Genomic DNA, 25,636 nt, shown 5'->3' on the forward strand with positions numbered 1-25,636 from the left:
TCTTCTGCCAACCTTCCCCCCTCACTGATCGTGTCCCAAAGCTTTTTTCCTATGGATTCCCAGGTAGATATCTCAAATATGAGACCTGCACTGGAGATAAGTCCTTTTTCCCAGCTCCATTTCACCAAGCCTTTCAGGGTGGACTTACCGTATTTTATGCCTCTCATGGAGAGGATATCTTGGAGGACCTTCACCACTTCTTGCTCGTCCCTGCCGAAAACAGAGCCCATTCCTCCCTGGCTGCCACTTCTTTTCGCGGATCTTCAACCCAAATTACAGCGCACTGCTTCTCACCTTCAGACCCCGGGGCAGAGTCTGTATCAGTTTTGACCAGCTTTCCACCCTTGATTGCACCTCCATAGAGTCCTCAGCGAAGACTCGTGCCAATCTTGAGGGTCCCTGTTTGGGCGCCAGATGCAGGAGATATGGACACACACACAACCAGTATGATCAAGCAATGCCCATTTATTGAAGGTAAGCAAGCCTTTTCATAGGTTTCTCTTGTGCACGTGAACGATATGTGGTACAATCCTTATGACTGGATAGTTGGCTTTGTCCATGCGCTTCAAGCCTTCTCACGATTGGATGATAAGTGCCACACTCACTGTCTTTCTCCACCCAACCCATCTCCTGGAGTTGGTTGCTGAGTTCTTTGTTCTATGTCCTTGCCGAGGCGTGCACATGTGTAGGATTGCTCACATGTCCATTATCTCCCAACAGACACCCACCATGCCACAACAAGCACTTGAACTGGGCTTTGCACCGGTACAGCAGCACCCCATGCTGCTGCCGTTACGCTCTAGAAACTATCCACGTTAACGCAAGAACATGAAACATTCTGTGATTAAGCAACACCAGTGAAAACTGATTAATGAATGCTCACTGAATTCTCCCCAGACAAGGGGAGGATTCTGTTTTCTGACTTTGTGTCTGAAAGTCCCAACTGTACTGACCAGTCAGGGTCTCAAGTATATTTAACATAAAATTGAAAGATTAATGGGGAAAGCAAACTTTATTTTTGCTTTCCTTGTGAAGATGAAGCCAGTATGAATATTTGATTTCTCCATAGTGATTAATAGTACAAATACTAATATTGTAAGACAACATTTGTACTCTGTACTTCCAGTTCAACCTGTGGAGAGTTTCAGGATACTTGATCACGTTACCTCTTACTCCATATATTGAAATTAAGAGCTTGCTCACGTTCTGCAATGTGAAGTGAGTTAAACTACTTCCCCAGATTTGTGAACAATTTTCTGTATGTCTGTTTGACAGCGTGTGGCTCCCCCATGGGCCATTTTGCTGCTCCGAAGTGCAAAAAGCACAGAATTAAGAAGATATTAAAGTCACTGTAAAGATCCCAAATCTCAGTGTTTTTTGTTGGGTTTTGCGGGGTCTGTCTGATGGGATTCGGAATGGTGGAGAACCTGTACTACCACTGCGGGCCCCATCTTTGAAGTTTTCAGCATTGACTTTGGCGTATGTGCCCGTTCAGCCCCTTGTGTGCTGGGAACCACCTCTGGGAACAGCCTGAGCTCCAACATCTATTGCAGCTGTGACACTTAAGTCCCTACAGGAATTTTCATGGTAGTACTGAGCATTTCCAGGTGCTTCTGGTGGGGCGCCAGCCACCTGGCACCGTCCATGTTAAACACGCTGCCGTGAGCCCTGCCTCAGCCGGCCGCTGGCTCCCCACTGACTGCTATACTGCCCACCCGTCCTCCACCTGGTCTCCATCTCTAAACGTTCCCCACAGCCGTGCTACCCCGCATGCCAAGGCCATGGCTACATGCCCGGGGACGTGCGACAGCCCCTACTGCAGGGGCAGCTGCACCGAGCCTGGACTTCAGCTTCCTGCTCCGCAGCCTGAATGTGTGTTCCCGCATGCTTCCCACAGCCCCATCCCTGCTGCCAACCTGCGCAGCCGTGGCTCTCCTGCCGCTCACCCTTGTGCTGGCAGCATGGCCGTGCGCATCACCCTCCCGCTGCGGCCCCCAGTGCTTGACTCTACCCCAGCTCCAGGACGGTCCATCAACCCGACCACCCTGTTACCAGCCGGGGGGGGCGTGTCTCAGCCAGGAGCCACAGGCCTTCCACCCTGTTGTAGGAACTCAGTTACTAAAATGTAGACAACTTATAAAATATAGGATTTTATTTGTGCTAGAAATTACAGAAAATGCTACTTCTTTTTTTAAAAAAAAAGGTGGATTGTTCCATCTTACAGCATCAGTCTGCGGAGAAGTAACAGACGCCACAAGACAGTGCAACAGATTGTACCAGAGAAGAAACCTGCGCGGACAGCTTGTTATGTGAACGGCACAGAAAATCCAGCTGGGAACAGTGGCCAGCTCCAGGCGGGGGGGTGACAGGGCAGAAGCCGGTAGCTGTTCACATAAGGTCAGGGCGTGCAGGCCTGCATCTCCCCACAGCAAGAGCCCTGGGGTCAGGGGGGGATCCCCAGTGACACCCCCAGAGCCATGAGCCCCTGCCCAGCTCGCCCCCTGTCCAGGGGATCTCAGCTCCCTGGGCTGGGGGACACCCACCCCCTCCTGAGCACCGCATAGACCCAGGGTCACTGCCAGGGTACAGAACACACTACGGGGTGCAGGGGAAGAGCATCCCGGAATTGCACAAGTGTTGTTACAGGATGTCCTGGGGAGGAACCACACATGAGGAAACACAGGCATCAGTGTGACTTGGGACAACAAACGTGGGGAAATAGAGGGATAAGAAGTGGCCTGTTGTGTGTGAACAGGTGGCTGGTGGCCAAGGAGGTGTGCTCTCCCTTCAGTGTGGTGCCAGCATTGCGGGGGAGGTCTGCACTGGCCTGGGGCTGCTACCAACAAGGAGGCGAAACGGTCTGGGAGCCCAGGCACTCTGTCTGTCTGTCTGTTGTGGGGCCTGCAGCTTCTGGGGGCTCGTACGTCCTGGTGCCAGGAACTGGGGACACTGGGACCCAGGGGCTGGTACTGGGCAATGTCCAAGCCCAGTTGCTGAAAGGACCCGCACTGCAGGTGTGTCTGTCTCTGTGTAGGTCTGTCTGCACGGATCTGCCTGCCCCTTCAAGGTTGGAATGGTCACAAACAGAAACTGACTCAGACCACATGGGACATGTTATCAGTCTCTGAGTCTTCTGGTACAAATGTAGACAAAACATCTTCAACTCCTAGATTCACAACTTGCAGGCCCCAAGGTTTGTTTGGAGCTCAGGCGGGGAGGTTGGGCCAGGCATATCAGTCCTGCCAGGGGCACGTTTCCTCTGAGAAACTGCTCACTTGTAAATCACCCCATAGCCATCGCAGTGGGCAAAGAGGGAGACACTGACAGCTGTTTTCCCAGCTATATTTTATTTAGCAAGGTGCCACTGAAGTTGCAAAATCCTTCATGGAAAGGGAGTACAGTCCAGTGGGGGTCCCCGTCCCTGAGCTGTGAGAGCTCTGGAGAAAAGACAGGCGGACACACTGGCGAAGAACCCTCCCTCTCTGGTCAAAGAACAGTGCAGAAGATGCTCCCGTGGTTGTGGCAGCCCCCATCCACCCTGGTCGTTATGCTGGAGACCCTCTGAGCACCGGCCACGGTGTGGGGCTCCAGGGGGCGTCCCCTGATGTGAGGCCGTGCCGGGGGGTTGGTCAGCATGCACTCCATGTCAAACCTGGGGAGAGGAGAGACAGCCCACGCATGGCCCTGAGCAGGGCAAAACGGCCCGTCCAGCCTGAGAAACGCTCCCTCAGGGTTCACCCTTCAAGGAGGGAAGGGGCAGGGCAGCTTGCTGTGCGACGTCTGTTCCAAAACCCAAGCGGGACAGGAAGGGTTAGAGAATTGAGACAGAACATCCTGCTTTACTGCAAAAGCCACTTTCTGTGATTTCTCAGCCAATACCTCTAAGTGACTGCAAGTTCTGGAGGATGGGGCAAGAGCCTGTGGAAGTAGAGTCCATGCTGGGACTTCCCAAGAACTGCGTAAGGAGGGGCCAGGTTTGAAAACCTCACAGAGGAATCACACGGCTAAGGGCACTGGAGGAGGCATTGAGGGTAGTCTTGGCTTCCATGCTCTGGGAGTCTAGAGAACCAGGTGAGAGCGCCACAGATCCCAACTGCCCTGTCCTCTCCCACACCCTGGACCAAGATTTGTGACCTAGAGAGAAGAGTCAAGTCAAGTTTCTAGCTAAAAAGAAGAACCCACTGCATACCCAGCCCTTGTACAGGGCTCCAGCTTTCCCTCCTCAGGCACCTGATGCAGAGTCCTGGTCTACAGGATGTGTTTTGAACAAGGCCAATAATGGTGAGGGTCTGGGTGACATCTGGCGGCTAAGGAAGGCTTTGCTGTACCCATCAGGGGTCTGCAGGTACAGTGGTATCTCTGAAGACCACCAGAAGACACATTCCCTCTCTACGGGCACAAAGACCAGGGTGGCTAAATCACTCCCGGGACAAACAAGTGCTCCAAGATCCACTTTCCCATTTCCATTCATGTTGTTCTGGTGGAAAAAGCCTGGAGGTGGAGTCTGGTGCCTGAAGCCACCCTCCTCCTTGCCAGCGCAGAAGTCCAGTGCAGGCTGGGGGCAGCTCTGGCCTCTCCTCTTGCCTCTGACTCTCAGGGCCCTGGGTGACAAACACCCCGGGGCTGCCAGGACAGCAGCGTGGCACCCAGGAGCTGGCCCACTCACTGCGCAGATGTCCCCGTGCTCAGAGGCATCGTGAAGACCCAACTGGCCTGTCAAGGAACAATCCAAGCTCCTTGGTTGGCTTTAGAGGGACACCACGAGGAACCTGCTGGCTCTGCAGCCCCCATCCGCAGCAGTCCACCCCGCGCAGGGGGCTGGTGCCACAGCCACAGCCACGGGCAGCTCCAGAGGAGCCACAGAGCAGCGTTGACATCACACGGGAGCGTGATGGCAGCTCCAGGCTCACAGCTGCACCCCGTGGTGCCAGGGGCCTCACCTTTTCTTGAGGGTGAGAAGCATGTTGTTTTGGATGATGCAGTCCTCTGCATTTGATGGTGGCCGCAAAATGAATTTCTTGGATCTCCCTTGAAAAATGATGTTTTCCTGCACCAGGCCCTTGGCTTCATCAAAGAGAACAATCCCGTAGTCCCGAAAGGACTGGATCCTGTTCTTGACCACCTGCAAAATAAGGTTTAAATGGGATGGCCCAAGCAGAAGGACACTGTTCGTACAGCTCTTTGATCAACACAGCACCACACCCCAGAGCTCTTCCGCGGGCTCAGCAGCATTCCCCGGCAGTTTGGGATCATACCACGGGTTCAGATGGACAGACACGCCATAGCCACGCACACACACGAGCTCCCCCAAGGCTTTCCACGCACTGCTGGTGGCCCCATCTGGCAGCTCAGCTGCTCTCGGTGCTCGATGCTACAAGCTCCCCCACCGCTGGTACCCACCCCCTGGTGAAACACATGCACGGATGCTGCTGAATGCAAACCTGCAGCTGCTCCTTGCCCTACAGGTTTTGAGCAGCTGTACTTACAGGCTGCCACTTCTCTGTGTATGAAAAGAGAGCACCTGGGAGTCCCCAGGAGAGAGAAGTCCACAGCTCTCACTGTGCCATCACCTGGAAAATCAGTGAGGTCCTTCCTGCTCCTTAGACCCGCAGATTGTTTCGCCCAGCGCTTCCCCCACCTCAGCACCACACACCATCTCGCCTGCCCTTGGGCACCTCCTGGGCTCTGCCAGCAGGCGGACAAGAAACGGCAGCACCAGGATATCGCCAGGACTTCAGCAAGGCCCTGTGCCCCTGCTGCGTTCCCCCGTGAGCCCTGCAGTGAGGACCCTGCCTGTGCGCTCTCGGAGACTGGCCAGCTGGGACCACAGAAAACGCAGCAGGTTTTAGCTTCTGGGCCAGAAAACGATGTTCTCCCATGGGCATGGTTTTCAGAAGGAGTCTGCAGCCCCTGCAGGACTTGTGCAGAGCATTAGTCCTGGCAGAGCTTTCTGTACACTCATTTTAGTGGTCCTTCACAATGAGTTAAATTGCATTTATCTATCATTTTGATGTCCGATGGCTTCACCTCAACGAAGAACAAAACAGAGGCAACCTTGAGCCAGGTACCAACCTTGGGAACTGGCCAGATGCTGGAACACTGCATCTAATTTCCAAAAAGTCTAGTTCGGGCGCCAGCTACCCCAGTCCTTCAGCAGAGCTCAGGCAGATCTCCAGCAGAGGCTTGCAGGATCGCCCCCATGACTGTGCCACTCAGTTAAATACAGGGAACAAGCCTGGGAGAGGACAGACTCTGCTGAATCTCACTGCACCAAAATGCACAGGGTGCCCTTAGCTGCTCTGAGGGAAGAGAGGCCTCTCCTAAAGCCACCTGAGTCCACAGGTGGGAACTGACAGCTGAGCTGTCCTTCACCAAGGCTTAAACATCAGGCAGATGCAACAAGCCTCCTGTGGACCAGTCCCAAAGAGGATACAGCCTTGAGATAGAACTTCCAAAATGTTCTCTTTTCTTTGCCACTGAGCAATGGCATGAGCCCACACGAGCCCTTCCTCCATGCACCTGAAAAGGTGCTGCTGCTGTCAGCGCTCCTCTCATGCTCCCGTCACGGTGGCACGGATGCTCCAGGGCAGCACGGCCAGCTCTGCTGGGACACGTGTGCTTTCCCACTGCAAGTCAGCAGTAAAAGGCATGGACCCGGCCATGCTGGGGCCAGGGAAGGTCTCACTTCCCCACTCTGCACCCTACAGAGCACTTCTGAACCTCTCTTGAGTGACACACACCCACTAGGGATCAAAACGTCACATTCTCCTGAGCAGTGTGCTCTTGTCTTGTACTGCTGGCCAGATTAAAAACAAATGCTTATTTAATTCCCACCTGAATCTTCCCTCAAACAGTTTCTGCCGACCTTCCTCCAGCCTGTTCCAAATGACAGCCCACAAAAGCCCTGGAGTTAGGGAGTGCTGGTGGAAGGGAGCTCTGGAGTAGGGACTGTCTGCAGGAGTGGATCAGGGCAGGCCTGGCTCTGTCCTGCCAAGGCCTGGAAATCCCCGAGGATGGAGACCCCACGCCGCTCTGTGGCCTGTCCCAGGGCTGCGCCACCCTCCAAGGCAAGAAGGGTCCTCCCAGGGCGCAGGGACCACTGCAGCTTGTGCCCTTGGCCCTCGCTGGCACTGCTGAGGGGGGGTCTGGCTCCAAGTGCCCTTCGGCAGCTGCAGGCTGCCCTCAGATCCTCCCTGGCCTCGTCTCTGCCAGACTAACCAAGCCCAGCTCCTTCTGCCTCATCTCATCACTTGTGTCCCAGCACTTGCCCATCCTGGTGGCTCTGCAACAGACCCTCTCCCTTTCCTCCACCTGCCTCTTGACTGAGGTTTCCAAGTCGACACAACATTTCAGATGCAGCGTCCCAGTGGCACAGGAGGTGGGTGACAACTTCCCTCGCTCAGCTGGACACACTTCTAAGGTGACCTGGAAATCACAACCCCCACTGACTGGCCCGAGGGTGCAATCCTGGCCGGCAGCTCCTGCTGCCCCAGCACAACCCCTCCTGACCGAGGGGGTCAGCAAGCCCAGAGAGGGCTCTGCCTCACCCATCCCCAGCCGCAGGGACCCACGGGTCGGTGCCCCCTCAGCACCCTGCAGGACACACCTTCATGTCGGCCGCCTGCAGCAGCTGAAGGCCACACCGGTGGTTGCTGATGATGTCGTTCTCTGCGATGACGCCCTCGCCCTTGGAGATGATGCCGTGGCTGCCGTTCTCATAGACACCGTTGCCACGCAGCTCCACCTGGCACTCGGCCTCCACCAGCACGCCTCCACGGCTGTTGCAGGAGATGCTGTTGTTGGCGATGCATGTCAGCTGGCTGCTCTGCAGCACAGCCACCCCGCTGTCGTGGTTGGCATGAATTACGTTGGCAAAGATGTTGAGTGCTTCGCAGCTCTTGATGTGCAATCCAGCAGCTGCCGGACAAAAAGAAGAGATAACGGTTAAGAGTTTGCAGCTTCAGTCATGAAGACCACAAATGTACTTCTGTTTCTAAAAGCTACCCAGGTTCTCCTGCCACAATGTGAGATTCCAACTGGGACCTTAGGGACAAAAATCCACCTGCACTCAGGTCTTGGCCACCATCTCTCCAGGGTGCTTCCTCCAAGGCCCCGGCAGGGCCCCATGCTGGTGGGCCAGGACAGCACAGCATTCTGCGGGGCAGCCTCTCTCCCGGCACCTGGGGAGAGCCCCAGCCCCGAGCTCACCTCCGTTGTGGCTGATATTGTTCAACTCCACCAGCGCCACGCTGACCGAGTGCCAGGCAGCGGGGTACTCCTCCTCGTCCATGCTGTAGCTCTCCCCGCCGGCACCCTCCCTCTCCTCCTGGAAGTTTTCACTGCCCCTCTGCCCCTGCCCGTGGGGCTGGTCACCGTTGTCGTCCTTGCGGCAGAACACGGCCACCCCGTAGATGCTGTTGTGGCTGATCTGGTTGCTGATGACGTGCGGAAGGCTGGAGGACGTCATCCACACACCGCAGCCCCTGTTGCCTGCAGTGCGGGACGGCACAGACCCTGCTCAGCTTGGAGACGCCCAGCCTTGCCCCGCAGCAGCCGGTATCCCAGTGCGGTGCCGGCGGGCCAGAGCTCCTCTGGGAGCACACGTGAAAGCAAACCCCATGTGCCAGGGGCTCCTTTGGCCTGGCGTGGCACCGCTGGGCCAATGTGAATCCATGAGCTCATTTCCCACCTCCACCCTCTCCCAGCACCATCCGCGCTCTAAGCCCAGCTCAGGGAACCAGGAGGCAAAAGCCCCCGGCCCACAGCACAGCCCTGACCACCAGCTGCCGCAGACCGGCAGCGCTGGGAGCTCAGCAGCCACAGTCCCTCCTCCCAGAGTGGGGGTCTCTGGGGCTGGGTATCAAGGAGCACCAGGAGCTCCAGGAACACCCAGCTGGGTTTTCCTGGGGCTGGTGTATTCTCTGGTGTCTACTGCAGTGGCTGGGCCCTATGACAACGCTCCTCCTGCCCAGCCAACACTGCTCAGAGACGCCTGCGAACACCCTCTCTGTGCGCGTCACCCTCGCTGCCAGGGGCTGGCACTGGCCACCAGCACTACGGGACAACGTGGTCTCCAGCGTGACCAGCAGGACAGATGGACAGAGTGACAGATGGACGCCAACAAAGCCGAGCATTTGTCTGCCCCAAACAGGGCCAGAAAGGACCACAGCCCCTCCAGGGCTCCAGCCATCACACCTGCAGTGGTGGGCTCTCTGCCGATGCTTTAAAACTCCCCAGAAAAGCTACTTGAATGTTTGTAAGAAAATCACCAGGGGAGTTCACCCCCCCGTCAGACATCAGCCCGGTCATTCGATTCCAGACCCTGCCGGAAGCTGCTAGCCCCGCATCAGTGGGGTGCAGCAGTGCAGCGACAATCCCCCATGCTGAGGGAACCCCACAGCCTCCCCTGACACCCCATCCTGCCGCAGGACCGTGGCAAGAGGCCGGGGGCAGGGGGAAGCTCCTGTCCTCGGGGGGACAAAGTGGGGGTCTCCTCAGAGGAAGAGACCCCTCCAAAGCCAGGGCCCAGCAGCAACAGCAGAAGAATGCTGCAGAGACTGAGGTGGGATGGGCCGGGGGCCATCCCAGCCAGGCAAGCGAGCACTCACCACAGCCCCCCCTGAGCACCCACCACATCCTCCTTGAGCACCCACCACATCCCCCTTGAGCACCCACCACATCCCCCTTGAGCACCCACCACATCGCCCTTGAGCACCCACCACATCCCCCTGAGCACCCACCACATCCCCCTGAGCACCCACCACATCCCCCCTGAGCACCCACCACATCCCCCCTGAGCACCCACCACATCCCCCTGAGCACCCACCACATCCCCCCTGAACTCCCACCACATCCCCCTGAGCACCCACTACATCCCCCCTGAGCACCCACATCACCCCTGAGCACCCACCACATCCCCCTGAGCACCCACCAATCCCCCTGAGCACCCACCACATCCCCCTGAGCACCCACCACATCCCCCCTGAACACCCACATCCCCCCTGTGCACCCACCACATCCCCTCTGAGCACCCACCAATCCCCCTGAGCACCCACCACATCCCCCTGAGCACCCACCACATCCCCTCTGAGCACCCACCACATCCCCTCTGAGCACCCACCACATCCTCCCTGAGCACCCACCAATCCCCCTGAGCACCCACCAATCCCCCTGAGCACCCACCACATCCCCCTGAGCACCCACCACATCCCCTCTGAGCACCCACCACATCCCCTCTGAACACCCACCACATCCCCCCTGAGCACCCACCACATCCCCCTGAGCACCCACCACATCCCCCCTGAGCACCCACCACATCCTCCCTGAACACCCACCACATCCCCCCTGAGCACCCACCACATCCCCCCTGAACACCCACATCCCCCCTGTGCACCCAACACATCCCCCCTGTGCACCCACCACATCCCCTCTGAGCACCCACCACATCCCCCCTGTGCACCCACCACATCCTCCCTGAGCACCCACCAATCCCCCTGAGCACCCACCACATCCCCCTGAGCACCCACCACATCCCCCTGAGCACACACCACATCCCCCCTGTGCACCCACCACATCCCCTCTGAGCACCCACCACATCCCCCTGAGCACCCACCCACCACATCCCCCCTGTGCACCCACCACATCCTCCCTGAGCACCCACCACATCCCCCCTGAGCACCCACCACATCCCCCCTGAGCCCCCACCCCTGCACACCAGAGGTCCAGGACACCCTGAGTATCCCAGGTAATGTCGGACAGGGGCGCTGGTGACAAGCGCTCTCCCCCACAGTGGCTTCTGTACCGTAAATGGCGTTTCCCTCGATGAAGCCCCTGCCGTGTTCGCCCACCACCACGCCGTCCGAGTAGCCGCAGGAGATGAGGTTGTTCCTGAGGATGGGGTCCCCGCCGTGGCGGATGTCTGCCCCTCCCCACTGATTCTCGCAGATGACGTTCCCTGGGGCCACGCACAGGAGCACGGGGTGACCGCCCGGCCTCCTGCCCATGGGGAGCACGGAGACCGGGGACCTGAGACCTGGCCACACCGAACCGCTTCCACTGCCTGCGGCACAGCCCCAGCAGCTCCCCCGTGCCCCGGCGATGCTCTCCCACGCGGGACACTGGTCCCTAGTAGCAACCCCCACCTCCCCATCCTCCGAGGTGTCAGGCAGAGTGGGCACCAGAAGTGCCTCGACTGTAGGAAAAGGTCATTGACAGCTTTAGCTTATAAACTGGATGGCACAGGAGGGGAAAAATGTTCTGGAGCACAGTTCCACATCCCAGCTGGGCCAGGGACAAAGGGAACAATGATCTGGATGACAGACTGAGGAAAGACGTGCTCCTGCCACTAGAAAATGCAGACCAAGGGATTACTGCACCTGAAGTCACCCAAAATCCAGAAGGTGTTAAATTTAGCAACCAAAGACAGAAACAAACCGGGGTAACAGTGCTATTTCCATTCCCATACCTGTGATTTGGCCTCTCCCATTCTCATTCACTGCTATTCCAGCAGCCAGTCCCTGGAAAATATGGTTCCCACTAAAGTAGGAGAAGAAAATAAAGTTACCAGCAGCGGCGCCAGTGCAGTGGGTCCTGTGGAGGCACTGGTCTCCCCAGTCAGGTACCGGTGACAGCCCATCACTTGCTGCCGGCAGCTGGAACCGGGCACAGGGCTGCCCCGTGACATGCAGGGCGAGGGGAGCGAGTCGGGCTGGAACAGGCAAAGCAGAGTGGAGCTGGACAGCCGGAATGCTTCCAAGGAGGGGAGAGCACAGAAAGGGGCACAGTCACACATTGGTGAGAGCACAGGAAGAGCGGGAGGCGCTTATGACAACACAAACAGCCCCCAGGTCAGGGCCGCTCTCCTCTCAGGGAGCAGCAGCCCCAGAAAACGCACGGGGGGACGGGGAGAACCAAAGGCTGCTTCCTGCCCCCACGATGCCTGAACCCACAGCTATCCCGGTCCCCAAGATCCAAGTTCCTTCTCCTCAGCATCAAACTCACTCCTCTGCAAACCGCCCTGCACACTCAGCCCTCACTGGGGAGGAGGCCGGCCCCACCACCTCCCCACCCCCGGGCAGCATGGAGCGGGGTCCCTGGGCTCCAGAGCCATGTCCCTGCGGAAAAGGAGCAGCCAGAGCCCCTGTCCTAGCTTCGGCTGGGATAGACTATTCTTCTTAGCAGCTGAAACAGCGCTGTGTTTTGGATTCATCATGGGACTCGGCCTGAGAAGGATGCTGGTAACACACTGATGGTGTCAGGTGTTGCTGAGAAATCCAGGACTTTCCAACTCCCCGTGTCCTGCCCGTGTGTGGGTGCACACGAAGCTGGGGGGGCACGGCCAGAGCAGTGGGCCTCGATTGGCCGAGGGAATGTTCCAGATCACACAATGTCACGATCAGTGTGTAGAGGAGGGTCAGCCAGGAATGGGGGTTTCTCTCTTGCTTCTGGGGTTGCAGTTGCTGGATCTTTGTCTTTTGGGATTGCTGGCTGCATGTCAGCTGGCAGGTGGTGACCAGCTGCATTGTGCATTACCCATTTGTACTCTCTATTATGGTTATTGTTTTATTTCATCACAATCACTAAACTGTTCTTATCTCAACCTACAAGTCTCCCTTCACCCCCCAGCTCTTTCCCCATCCACAGTCGGGGGAGGGTGTGTGAGCAGGCACAGTGTTGGGCTGCCAGACGGGTTCAAACCACAACACTCTCCTTGGTGGATGCTACGGAGGAGTCTGTGAGGGGTTTAGCCTGTTTCCCCCATCCCCCCCACCCCCGGGGAAGAGGCTTTATCAGCCTGGGGACCATCGCTCCAGAGGAGACCCGAAGCCAGTAGGCAGACAGCGATGACAGTTGATGTTGGAAAACATTAAATGCGGTGGCGGTGTCAGAGGCAGCGCTGTGCTGGGAATGACGGGGCTGGAGAGCACATGCAGACCCTGCTACACCTGAGTAGATGTCACCCGCTGTCCCCTGGGGCCCCACCTACACCCTGTAAGGAGGAACAAAGCCACCATCAGCTCCTTCTGCACAACATCACCCCCAATCTCTGGCTTGTTGCTGAGGTTCGGAGCCAGAGACCAACTGAGTTGTTGACCTCAAATTAAAAACACCAACGCAGTGCCATGCCTGGCCTGGGTCTGCCCCAGCATCCACCCAGCAGCACTCACAGGGGGACAGCTCCGCTCCCCCTGGCCTGCAAAGGGAGCAGAAGAGCTTCAGCAGCAAGCCAGGGTGGGAAAGCAGTGCCTGCAACCGGCGATCGCCAGCACTGTCTGGGGTGGAGGGGTGGGCACAGCGCTTCACGCTGCCATCCTGCTCCTAGGGACAGGAGCAGGCAGAGCCCGGACCACCCCCCTCACCGGGCAGCCAGTACCTCTGCTGTCCCAGCCGCTCCAGCACAGCCGTGCTCCCCTCGCAGCTGCCCACCTGGACTGGCGAGAGGGAAGACCCATGGCCCTGCCAGAGCACGGTGGGCTGTTACTGGTGCCCAGGGCACGGGCTGCAGGGCTTGGTGTGACACACGCCTGTACTAGAAATCCACGTTTGCACCATCAGCTGCGAGGGTAAGGAGGAAGCGAAGCTGTGAAACTACCCCCCAGGAACAGAAAGCGGGGGGGTCTCAGCTGCCCAGGCCCCACAGCTGTGGGGAGGGCCTGCCAGCACAGCTCTGGCAGCGCAAGGGAGCCAGCGGTGGCCCAGCACCACCAGACTCCATCACACCTGTCACCTCCCGGCCTCGGCCGCAGCGCAGTGGGGACGCAGCCACGCTCAGACAGCTCCTGAGGGGCTGCAGAGGGCACCTCTGGCTGGAAGATGCACGTGCCCAAGGGCCTGCGTCACGCTTAAAGGCCGTACCCAGCACGCACCTCGCTGTCTGACTGCTCAGGACAGCTCCCCACTTCCCGCGGGCAGCCCCTCACGACACCCCACTCAAACCCATCCCAGCCAGGCAAGGACAGAGGACAGGGCTGGGCTCGCAGCTCTTGGGGACAGGCACAACTCGATTCCGTTTCCAGCTGTGGAAAAGGCACTTGGCAAAGGAGCTTCCTCCCGCCACGGGCCATGCCTTCCTGCTACTGCACCGGCCATGAGGCCGGTGAGGCCCCGCCGTGCCGACAGCCCCAGCCCCAGGCACATACCGGCACGTACCCGAGCCCGCCGCGGGCCGGCACGGGGGAAGGGCAGCACAGAGAGCACAGGAGTGGAGCACGGCCTCTTCCAAAACAAGGCTGGTCAGGAGGAGAAAGGTGTCTTCACAGCAAGCTTCCTCCCTGCTTCCTCCTCCTCACCTCCTACAGGCAGCAAGCGGATGGTTGTACGTCCATCACGAGGTGCAAGATGGTTGCAAATGAGTTTGTGAGAGAGTCGGTGGGAAGGCCCTGCCCTTGCAATGCCACTTTTCTCAGAAATCAAGACTTCTCTGAGGGCACTTTCACAGCCCCTCGCCGGAAAGCCCAGCCCTGACCCTGTGCCATCAGAGTGACCCCTCCAGGCCCCAGTGCTGCAGCAGCCAGTCAGGGTCAGGGTCAGTCTTGACCCTACCAGTGCTGCACACAGACCCCCACCTGCAAGAAGCTGCTTTCATTGGCTCTGCAGGACTGGAGGCTGAAGCACCCTGAATTATCAGCACCTCCAGCATGAACACTCACATCCCAGCTACAGGGCTGCTCCAGGGCCAACACGCTCTGCCCTCTGTGCCCCACACTGCTCGGTGGAAAGTTCTCACACAGCTGCTCCTTATTGCCCGCGAGCACCATGGGAGGGGGTGGCAGCACAGATGAGATGCCCTCACATCTGCAGCCGATACCGTGCCACTGCGCTTCTGGGCCCATCACTACCAGCTGATCCCACCAGGAAAAGCTGACGGCATGGACCTGAGGGAAGCCCCCCAGACACTGACACGAACACCTAACACGACGGTATTACACACGACGGTCAACAGCTTCAGGTGTTTAAAGCAGAAAGGTGGAGTAGTAATGATTAGAGCGTCATGTCCATTTCCCCTTTCCCTGCAGAAAGCACCACAACATGAGCGAGCTGTTCATCTTGAACACAGCCTGCATCCTCCTTAGACACAGGGGGAAAGCCCAGGACTGGAAGTTGGCAAAGGCCTGGGTGCAGCAACCAAGTAGAGGAGAGTCACAGAAAGGCACTAAGTGCCCCACAGTCCTATTTCTGCTCTGTGGTGGGGACAGGAAAAAGGAGAAGTGTGCACAGTGTGAGGAAAAATTCTTAAGAGATTAAGGAGGAGAGAGAGAGGTCGGTGCTAGCTAACATACCTCACAGCAGGGTTTCCATTATACAGAATATAAATGCCAGCTTCTTTATTCCCATAGATCTGATTGCTACGGATGATGCCTTTTCCGTTGCCAGCGACGACAATGCCTGAGCGAAGGCCACTGTGTATCTTATTGCACTACGGTTTTATTTTGGCACATGTAGAGAAAATAAAAGCAAAAGGAAGGAAAAGTCACTCATAAAAATGAGCAAGATGAGGCAGCACCACAGAGAAAAGCCACAGCTCCCAACCCTGCTAGGGAAAAGGGCAGGAGGGTGATTAATCCAGCTGCTGAGAAATCTCTCTCAAATGGTCAAGGCATATCTAACTTTTACCTTTCTTCGGGATTCTAGCATACAATGCCAAATTTCCCTTCCCATCATGCCTGGAGCCTCTTCTTCCTCCAGCAGCTCCTGCTGCCACCTCCCAGGGCTGCCCAGGACCTGGTGATGCTTCATTCCCCATAACCCTCCCAGCAGGACAGCAGCCCCAGCAGAGTGGTGGGGCATGAACTGCCAGAGCAGGCGAAGCAGCAAACAGCAGCTCAAAGCTGCAGCCAAGGCCAGACATGGCCTGAGGCTCCGTGACTGAGCTGTCACCTCCTCCTCCTCCTCCTCCTTCATGGGGCTGCAGCTCTGCCCGCTGCACCGTCTGTGTAGAGCTCGAGAGCTCGATGCAGCCGCAGGGTCACTTGGCGGCAGTTTGCCTCTCAGCCTCCCCTTGCACAGCGTGGCGCTGGTCCTTCAAGGATGACCGCAGATACAGTGCTTGGTAAAAAGGGACAAGGTCACCCACTGCAAAGCTGGAGACACTCCCAATTTGGAGGAAAAGCCACGCTGGTGGAGAGCAGGCTGCTGCTCCCTCTTGCCCAAGGCTGAGCAGAAAGCTGAGACCCTCCACCAACTCCCAGGGGAGAAAACACAATTCCCAGTGGGAGAAACAATTTAAAGTACCATGACAATTTACTACCTTGCTTGCATGAGTTGTCTCCTTACACAGCGTGTTTATTTTACATCCCCCTCCCCTCAGTGCACAGAGGTTTTAAGACACATACCATCAAATGGAGGAGGAGACCATGCTTGTACCATCAGGCAGCACTTGGCTGCGCCTTGGCCTTGGGGTTAGCTATAATTCACCAACAAAAACCTAAGGAACAGGCTGAAGGGCAAAGCTAACAGAAAGGTCAGTGTTTTCTATACTGGGAGATGGGTCCGTGCTGCCCCTTAGAGAGAAACAGCGTGCAGGAGAAAGCACGTGCTACTCTGCACCATGGCCTGGAGGGGTACGTACCAGAACAAGGGGGTTAGCTCCCTTACGAATGTCCACTCCGGCCTCACAGTTGGAGTGGATGTTGTTGTCTGCAATCAGGCCTCCAGCCAACAGGCGCAGGAAGATCCCCGATGCCTTGCAGTGGTGGATCTCGTTCCTCAGCATGACAACCTGCAGAAAAGGGGAGAAGCGTCTGCAGTTGTAGTCTGGAGGACGAGGCAGAGAGCACAAGCAAAGGTAGAGCTCTCCCTCCAGTAGCCTCTGTGTATCTATAACCCGCCTGCCCTTGCGGCAGCCCCAGTGTGCTGAAGCAGGATCAGTGCCAGTAGACAAGGGCTATGGTTAAGTCTGTTGGGCACTACCCTCCAGCATGGGTCTGCCTGGGGACCGGGCCCACCGTGCTGCTCAGCCACAGCAGATACCTCTTGGCCTGACACATCCCTCTGCCTGACAAAGCCTGCAGCCACCACACTGTGCTTGCAAAGCACCAGCAAGCCCCATCCCCGTCCCACCTCCACACACTCACCCATGGCAGACACACCCCAGCCCCGTGCAGGCAGCCCCCTCACAGGCAGCCCCCCTCCGAGTGCAGCCGGCAGCAGGCTGCCTCCCAGCCCTACTCATGGAGCTGCTTGGGGGCCCAATGCCGCGGGGCCTCCGCAGGGGTCTCCCTAGAAGCTGGCTGGGCCAGCACTACAGCTCAGCGGGCATCTTGTGCATCACCTTGCACCTTCAGAACAAAAATCCTGTCACCTGCAGCCAGAAATGGCCCAGCCAGCAGACTGAAGTCACTGACACCACTCATAACAACCCAGTTTCCTCTAGGCATCTAAGGAGTTAAACATTCATGCAGCATCAATTTTTAATATTTTCCAGCCAAACAAAATCACGTCTTCAATCCGTGTCCTACAAGTACTATATACTTTGCATATCCCACTTCAATGAGCAGCACAGATCAGAAAGCAGTTAAATTACACCTCCTTTTATTTGCTCATTCCAGAAGGGTGCTTGGTTCAGCATCTCCACCAAACACGCAGCTCAGCAGGGCTCAGCGGGGCCCGTCTCCATCTGCCACACCTGTCTGCGCGGGGAGGGAGCTGCCAGAGGCAAAATCACGGGGACCTGCTCCCGTGGGGTCCCACCCACCGGGCTCCAGCCCAGGTGTGCACCAGAGGGTCCTGCCTGTGCGAGGACACCGAGCCCTTGGCAGCTGTGCTGTGCTTGGCACCAAGCCCTTGTCCCCACCTCACAGGAGCCTCTGGACTAATTCCCAGCTGAGCAAATTCTCACCAAGAGCAGCAGCTGGGCTGGCCTCATCTCCCTCCCGTTTGCTACCAGTTAAAACCAGTCTTCTAACCGGGCTGGAACCAAACCCAAGGGAATAAAAACAGAGGGAGGTCCCAAGTGCCAGACCTGCATTTGTCACAAGCCTAACTCACAAGAAAACAGCCCCTGAGGAGCTCAGAGGAGCCGTGCAAGGGGCCTCTGCTCCCTCCTGCTGCCGGTCTGAGTCCCTGTGTCAGGATGGCACCCCAGTACGGGCGTCTCTTGGCAAGAAGGAGCCGGCCCCCTGCCATGCAGTGAAGCGTTTCTGCACAGGCAGCGGCGTTCCGTGTCCTGTGGGGACCTGCCACCACCACAGCAACGCCCTGAGAAAGGACAGGGTGGAAAAGCATTCCCCTTCCTCCCCCTGCACAAAACTTCTATTTCAGTCTTTTACAGCCAGACACTGAAAAACGGGCCCAAATCCCTAACCACACCTGGGGATGGTCTTTCTCTGGGCAGGTGCCTGGAGGAGCCTCCCGAGCCCCCCTGGCTGTCAGGGCCGGGGAATTTGGGCAGTGTAATCGCCCCCCTGTCCTGTCTGGAGAGGAGCACAGGCACTGAGGGGAGAGCTCTGGCCAAGCACAGAGTTTGGCAATGCTGCACCGAGGGGAAACCTCAGTTCAACCTCCAGCACCTGTCCCCAGCCAAGGTCCCTCCTTACACCCTGTCTCTGCCCACAGCAGGCGCCCACCCCTGCATATGCTCCCACCGCAGCCAGGACAGGCCATGACCAGGGGTTGGCACTGCTGTCCCCAGGTCTCTGCATGTGTGGTGCTGCCTGTGCTGGGAGAAGCAAAGGGGAAATAACCAGCAGCTCTTTTACAGGCTGAGAGTTTAATTCATGGGTAGAGCGGGCCTGACTACACCACCCCAATGTGCCATCGAATTAATGCCTCCAACTGCGATTCCATTATTGCATGCAGAAAGCAGGGGGCTGCAAGTGACCCGCTTGGTGTTAGGACTGAGTAACCCAAGCCATGCAGAGGAGAGGAGCTGCTGGAGCAGGAGGGAGCACGAAGAGGGCTCGCAGCAATCTTCACAGCACCTTACTGTTCTGTATGCAGCGCACTGCATAGGTCAGGTTCCTGAAGACGTTTCCTTCCAGTTTTGCTTGCCCTCGTGAATAAATGAACACTCCTCCCTTCCCATCCCTGAAAAGGCACTGTCGGATGATGCAGCCTTGCAGAGAGTTGGCCAAAGATTGGGCTTCCTTGTCCTGCTGCAGCTCCTGCTGCAGAGACTTGAGCTTAAGGTCCCTCTGGAGGGCGTGCAGTCTGTTGCTTTGCAGCCTGCTGTCCACCAGGTCAGCAAGCGTCTGACTCAGGCTGTGGGTTTGGCAGGGCACCCTGAACACAGCCTGGGTATCCTCTTCATCATCACTGCATAAGTCACTGTCACTAGAGTTCGAGTCGAGGGCCAGGTACTCCTCCTCCTCCTCCTTTGCTGCCCACAGGTTCTCTTCAAATTCAGCGTCCTCCTGGACTGAGCCAGGCAGGACTTGAGCACCCGCATCAGAGAGAAAGCTGCTTTGTCCTTCCCCTACGATGATCTCGCACGTTCGCACCGGCCCCAGCAGCGACTCCCCCCAGTCGTTCTGCTCGGCCCCAGGGCAGCAGGCTGCGCTGGGCTCCGTGGGCACTGCGCAGGACTTGGCCAGCGCGGCCAGGTGCTTGCAGGCCCAGTTGTGGCTTAAGCTCGGGCAGCCCTCGACGGTTACGTTGGCGTTCGCGCTGCTGGTGAACTCACAGTTCTCCAGGATGCAGAGGGCCACACTGCGAAGGTGGATGCTGGACTGGTTGAAGGAACAGAATTTCACCTGGCATGTCCCCGGCGCATGGATCTGCAGCTGCCCGCTCTCGAAGGCGCAGTTGTCGAACTGGACATAGCCTGTGGTTGTCTGGAGAGTAAGCACTGGGTGAGAGCACTGCACAGAGCAGGAGAAAGCAGCCCTGGACACACCATGAAGTGCTTCCACAGCAAACAGGCTCACGCTCACAAACACACCGCGCGTTCAGGTGTCACAAAAGCAACACGCTCACAGGGCCCAGCGGCAGTGCTGCCAGCTGAGCCAGCCCATGTCCTCCAGCGAGTGACACCCGACGACTCCTTCCCTGCTAGCAACATGTCCTTAACTTCCCTGCCAAGGCACAGCCTGGAAGCCTTAGCAAGGCCCCGCAGGCACCCGCAGGAGCAGGCAGTGCCTAGATCTGCCAAGATCACTAAACCTTAGCAACACTCCCCACACAGAACAGTCTGCAGCCTTTGGGGAGGTGTGTCTGCCAGCTGGCATCATGCATGGACTTGGGGGTTTACTGGGTGAAGCACCAGGCAAGAGGACATCAAACATTGCCTGGCTGGCCTGAAGAGCTACAACTCCCTCCCTAGAGCCATTGCTGTACTTGGCGGAAGGACCCTGCACCTACGATATGTCAACTGCAAAGCAAAACAGGTAAAAAACTGTGCCATACTGCTGCACAGGCCTTATGTGGTGACACTCAGCAGGACAGACACCACCAATTCCTTGTTCCCTGGCTGTGGCTGCCCATCTGACTTGAGGGTACTTGCAGAACAGTGAGCAAGCCATTCCTACCGTGTGGCCTTGCTGCTTTGCTAGGGAATGCACACAGCAATTTATGGGTGCTGGCAAACCCCCAGGACGATTGTGGTCAAACATCCCTCTCCTGCACAGGCAGAGCAAGTTCCTGCTTATCTACAGAAACGGCCAACAGAAATGAGATGAGGTACAGAGGAGCCAGGTCAGAAATGCTGACCAGCGTGCTTGGAATTCACTGTGCTCCTAATCTGACTAGGAATCTCCTAAACTGTTATTTTTATCTTCCCAGGTTATCCCTCGATTGCCCAGCACACCACATTAAAAGTGGACAGATCAATAGCTTGTGACAGGTGAATTGGGGCAATTTTACCAAGATTTCTAGACTTTGTGGCCAACACACTATCCTAACACTTGTTTTCAGCCTTGAGCACTCTCAAAAGTGGTCGTACTGCAAGGAAGTTTAGAAATGCATTTCTCCATACTCAAAGACAATCACAGAGAAATCCACGCGGCCTGCTCCATACTGAATCATACCTTCCCTTTTTTAAATAAAAAAAGCTAATTAAGAGGGACACAATGAAATCAGCTTCTGAGAGGCTGCTTGTGAAAGTCCTTCTAAAACTGCAACTCACAGGCTCTTAATGACTGCCCATAGGACTGGCATAACTGGCTTTTTTAACATGTTTTTCAGTTACAGAATTTGGAGGAAATGCTCTCATCCCACCAACAGCAGCTGAAGGGCTGCACCCGGACACCAGAGCAACGGCTGGAGAAGCCAAATGCAGCCAAGGATGCAGCTGAGCCAGAGACCTCCGAGAGCCACAGACACTCAGGGACTTTCTCAGCAGATTTGCCACTTGGTTCTCCCACTGCACACCGGTGCTTTGTCTTTCTCCTGGGGACTTTCGGACAGATAAAGTTAAATCTGCCACATAATAAAATGGTGAGAAGGAAATGAAACCATAAATTTTAATAAAGGGCAGGCTGACTCATGACGAGGAAGGTCTCGTTTTATGGAGGCATGGCCCCGGGATGCAGCGTCTGCCCAGGGCACATCCCACCCTGAGCTGTCAGCAGTGATGGGCCTGTGACCATAAGTCCTGGCTTCAGCCCAGGGAAGACCCCAGGCACCCCGGCCAGGGTGTCCCAGCCTGGGCTGAGGGCAGAGCCCACGACAGCAGCAGATGATTTTTGGGGTGGTGGGGCTGGTGTGGAGCACAGCACAGGGAGTGCCAGCCCCGGAGGTGCCTCCTGCGGGCCCAGACTCTCGGGTTGCTCACACCTGGCCACATGAGCCATTGGAAAGGTGGCTGGTGAGAAGGGGACAATCACTGAATAGAGGAAAATGCCTGCTAGGTGGGGAACTGGGAGCCAGAATCATCCTTGAGAAGCACAGCTGCACCTCTGAGGTGTAGCTGGGTACTGAGAAACCAGAGACATCCTGAGATACCACTGGCAAGTGCAAAAACCAGGGAACTGCAATGGCAATTTATCATCTGGAAAAGTGGAAACAGTCTAGAAAAATTAAATTGCTCTGAAGTAACAAAAACATCATCATCTAGTGGCTGTTCCAGGTGAAAATGGAAATTAACAGCATCTACTGGTTTCTCAAGGGGGTGTTGTGCTACACCCTCTTAAAACAGACTTAACTTTTATCCAAAATGAGCCTCTCTCTCTGAGACCATCCCATCCTGCATGTACTTCCCCCTTCCTAAATCAGCTGAACTCCTGCTATGAGACTTGGATCCCAGCTGGGGATGCACAGCTAGCACCAGACTCTGACATTGAGCTTCTCCCACAAGACGCTGTTGCGCTGCTGGTCCCCTTTGGCCCCACTTCTGGAGTCGGTTGGGTTTGTCCTCCCCCCAGGGCGGCCAGAGCCCCTATGGGACTGGGTAAGGGACGCACCCCCCTGACCGAGTGAAGGATGCTCTGGCTCAGGCACCACCACAAGCAGCCTTGGATGATATCAGCCCCAAGGTGCAGAGTGTTGGAGCGGTGCCAGGACAGAACTCCTCAGGGTCTCCAGTGCCTGGGCCACATCTTATCAGGGGGTAATGGCGCCAGCCTGATCCAGGACTACACAAAAGTAAAACTGCTGCAGCTGCTCTAACACACAAACCGAAGGGTGGGCAGGCCCTGAGGCCATTGCTTCACACCATGAACATCTTCGGAGCCCATCGAGACCTCCTGCAGAGCTGTGACCTCCCCTGGGCAAGGATGCCCCTCGAGGCTACTCCTTGAGGCTGAGACACCCCCAACCTGGTATCTGGTACCTACAACGAGCCCAGTCACATTTCACCCTACCCTTAAAAGTGTACTGCATGCTAGTGACAGTTACATATCCATCTAGAGCTCAATTATTAGAAGTGTGGTAAGTAGTAGAGTGTTTGATCACTGTCTAAACTGTCATTTAAGTAATCATTTAAATCAGTATCAAATCATTGTCAAATCCGTGTTTCATTACCATTCAATTGTTGCTTAATCACCATTTCACAGAATTACAGAATCATCTAGGTTGGAAAGGACCCTGGAGATCATCTAGTCCAACCATTCGCCTAGCACAGTTCCCACCTACAGCATATCCTTAAGCTCTAAATCGACCCTACTCTTGAACACCTCCAGGGATGAGGACTCCACCACTTCCCTGGGCAGCCCATTCTAACGCCTAACAACCCGTTCTGTAAAGAAATGCTTCCTAATATCTAGTCTGAACTTTCCCTGGCGCAACTTGAGGCCATTCCCTCTTGTCCTGTCGCCTTCTACTAGGCTAAAGAGGCTCATCCCCAGCTCTCTGCAGCTTCCTTTCAGGGAGTTGTAGAGGGTGATAAGGTCTCTCCAGACTAAACAATCCCAGTTCCCTCAGCCGCTCCTCATAGGACATGTGTTCCAGACCCTTGACCAGCTTTGTAGCCCTTCTCTGGACATGTTCGAGTAACTCTGTGTCCTTTTTGTAGTGAGGGGCCCAAAACTGAACACAGTAATCAAGGTGTGGCCTCACCAGCGCCAAGTACAGGGGCAAGATCACTTCCCTGTCCCTGCTGGCCACACTAATCCTGATACAAGCCAGGATGCCATTGGCCTTCTTGGCCACCTGGGCACACTGCTGGCTCCTGTTCAGCCGGCTGTCAATCAACACCCCCAGGTCCCTCTCTGACTGGCAGCTCTCCAGCCACTCCTCCCCAAGCCTGTAGCGCTGCTGGGGGTTGTTGTGGCCCAAGGGCAGCCCCCGGCATTTGGCCTTAGTGAAGCTCATGCAGTTGGCCTCAGCCCATTGCTCCAGCCTGGCCAGGTCTCTCTGCAGAGCCTCCCTACCCTCGAGCAGACCAACACTCCCACCCAGCTGGGTGTCATCTGCAAACTGACTGAGGGTGCACTCGATCCCCTTGTCCAGATAATCAATAAAGATGTTAAACAGAAGTGGCCCCAGCACCCAGCCCTGGGGGACACCACTCGTGACCTGCCACCAACTGGATTTAACTCTGTTTACCACAAACCCCTGGGCCCGATTGTCCAGCCAGTATTTTACCCAGCAAAGTGTGCGATTGTCCAAACCTCGAGCAGCCATTTTTGCCAGGAGAATGCTGTGGGAAACGGTGTCAAAAGCCTTGCTAAAGTCAAGGTAAATTACATCCACAGCCTTTCCCTCATCCAATAAGCAGGTCACTCTGTCATAGAAGGAGATCAGGTCGTCAATTCATCAGCCCATCAATTATCATCTGATCATTGTTTAACCATTAATAAAGCCCATTTAGTTTACCCTGCAATGACAACATCTCTTAATAATTTGCCTGCACAGATGGTTTGGCCCCTTCTGAAATCTAATTCTCTTGATACCTATGTTATATATCCCTAAGTAACCTACCCTAAGCATATCTGCTGTTGTACTGGAGAGGTGCTGAGAGAGTTGGGGGCTTCAGGTGGAGAAGAGAAGGCTCCAGGGAGACCTTAGAGCAGCCTCCCAGGGCTGAAAGGGGCTACAGGAAAGGGGGGAGGGACTCGTCATCTTGGGGGAGGGATAGAATGAGGGGGAACGGGTTTAAACTGAAAGAGGGGAGACTTAGGTTAGATCCAAGGAAAAAATTCTTCCCTGTGAGGGTGGTGAGACACTGGCAGAGGTTGCCCAGAGAAGCTGTGGCTGCCCCCTCCCTGGAAGGGTTCAAGGCCAGGTTGGACGGGGCTTTGGGCAACCTGGGCTAGTGGAAGGGGGCCAAGCCCAGGGCAGGGGGTTGGAGCTAGATGGTCTTTAAGATCCTTTCCAACACAAAGCCTCCTGTGATTCTATGACAGCCCCTGATCTCTCAGACGTTAGGGAGTCCCACAGACCCCCAGTTGTGCTCCCCAGATGCCCACAGATGGGGAAACCCACTCAGTCACGGCGCCTGGGCAGCCCTGCCACCCCCCGGCCCTGCTCGGCCAAGCCTCACCTTGTAGAGCACCGAGGTGAACCGGGACGGCACGAAGATGATGTTGCAGAAGCGGGCGGTGGGGCAGTGCTGGTCGATGCTCATCAGCAGTGCCACGTCCCCCAGCATGCCCTGCCCCACAACCTCCACGGGCACCTTCAGCAGCACGTCGCTCTGCTCCTCGTACATGCCAGGCAGCAGCACCAGGCGGTCGTACGGGCTGGCAGCAGCCAGGGCAGCACGGAGGCTGCCAAACTCACCCCCCATGCCCACGCTGAGCTGGCGCCGGCCCTTCCTCCTCCGGAAGAGGGAGAGGCAGTTGGAGGACTCCAGGTCCTGCGTGTTCTTGGTCCAGGTTTTGGAGGCCAGGTAGTGTTGCTTGAAGGTCTCCCTCCAGGACCACGGCTCCACATCAGGGTGGTTGGGCCAGTTGGGGTGCCTGTGCTTGAGGCAGCCCAGGCAGAGCTGCCGCCAGCGCGTTTTGTCGAGGCTGAGGACAATCTCATGCCAAGCCCTGCAGACTGTGCTGCAGCGGCCCAGGTCAGGGAGCTGCAGGTAGGACAAGATGAGCTGCCACAGCTCCACTGGCAAGACATCAACTTCCATCGGCACCTGCAAAGGAAAGGACACGGGGTCAGCAGCGAGCCTGGAGGGCTTCAGGGCACAGAGGGGAGGGCAAGACTCAGTCAGGGCAGGGACCCGATGTCGAGGGAGACACGAAAGTCCCCACCAGCTGTACCCCTCCGAGGACAGAGGCAGTCCCAGTGCAGGACCTGGCCAAGGGGGGCTCAGCATTCACCCTAC

At 56.7% G+C, this 25,636-nt stretch overlaps 1 protein-coding gene across 1 annotated transcript; it reads right to left on the reverse strand.

The window, feature by feature from the left end:
* Positions 1 to 3,486: 3,486 nt before the first annotated feature.
* On the reverse strand, positions 3,487 to 25,438 carry FBXO10 (F-box protein 10). The gene is made up of 10 exons (XM_074932731.1): positions 24,854 to 25,438; positions 18,918 to 19,769; positions 16,568 to 16,717; positions 15,279 to 15,415; positions 11,465 to 11,535; positions 10,802 to 10,954; positions 8,209 to 8,490; positions 7,607 to 7,917; positions 4,941 to 5,122; positions 3,487 to 3,739 (listed from the first exon to the last, which is right to left on the reverse strand). The coding sequence occupies exons 1-10, from the start codon at positions 25,436 to 25,438 to the stop codon at positions 3,487 to 3,489; spliced, it is 2,976 nt and encodes a 991-aa protein (XP_074788832.1).
* Between the last annotated feature and the right edge of the window lie 198 nt (positions 25,439 to 25,636).

This window comes from Athene noctua, chromosome Z (assembly GCF_965140245.1).
Source record: "Athene noctua chromosome Z, bAthNoc1.hap1.1, whole genome shotgun sequence".
In the NCBI taxonomy this organism is placed as follows: Eukaryota; Metazoa; Chordata; class Aves; order Strigiformes; family Strigidae; genus Athene; species Athene noctua.

Excerpts from the sequence above, each read along its gene's own strand:
- FBXO10 (XM_074932731.1), bottom strand. The coding sequence starts at position 25,438 with ATGGAAGTTGATGTCTTGCCAGTGGAGCTGTGGCAGCTCATCTTGTCC. Across the intron at positions 7,918-8,208 it reads CAATATCAGCCACAACGGAG|CTGCTGGATTGCACATCAAG; the intron begins GTGAGCTCGGGG and ends TTTGTCCGGCAG. Across the intron at positions 3,740-4,940 it reads CTTCTCACCCTCAAGAAAAG|GGTGAACCCTGAGGGAGCGT; the intron begins GTGAGGCCCCTG and ends CCCTCCTTGAAG.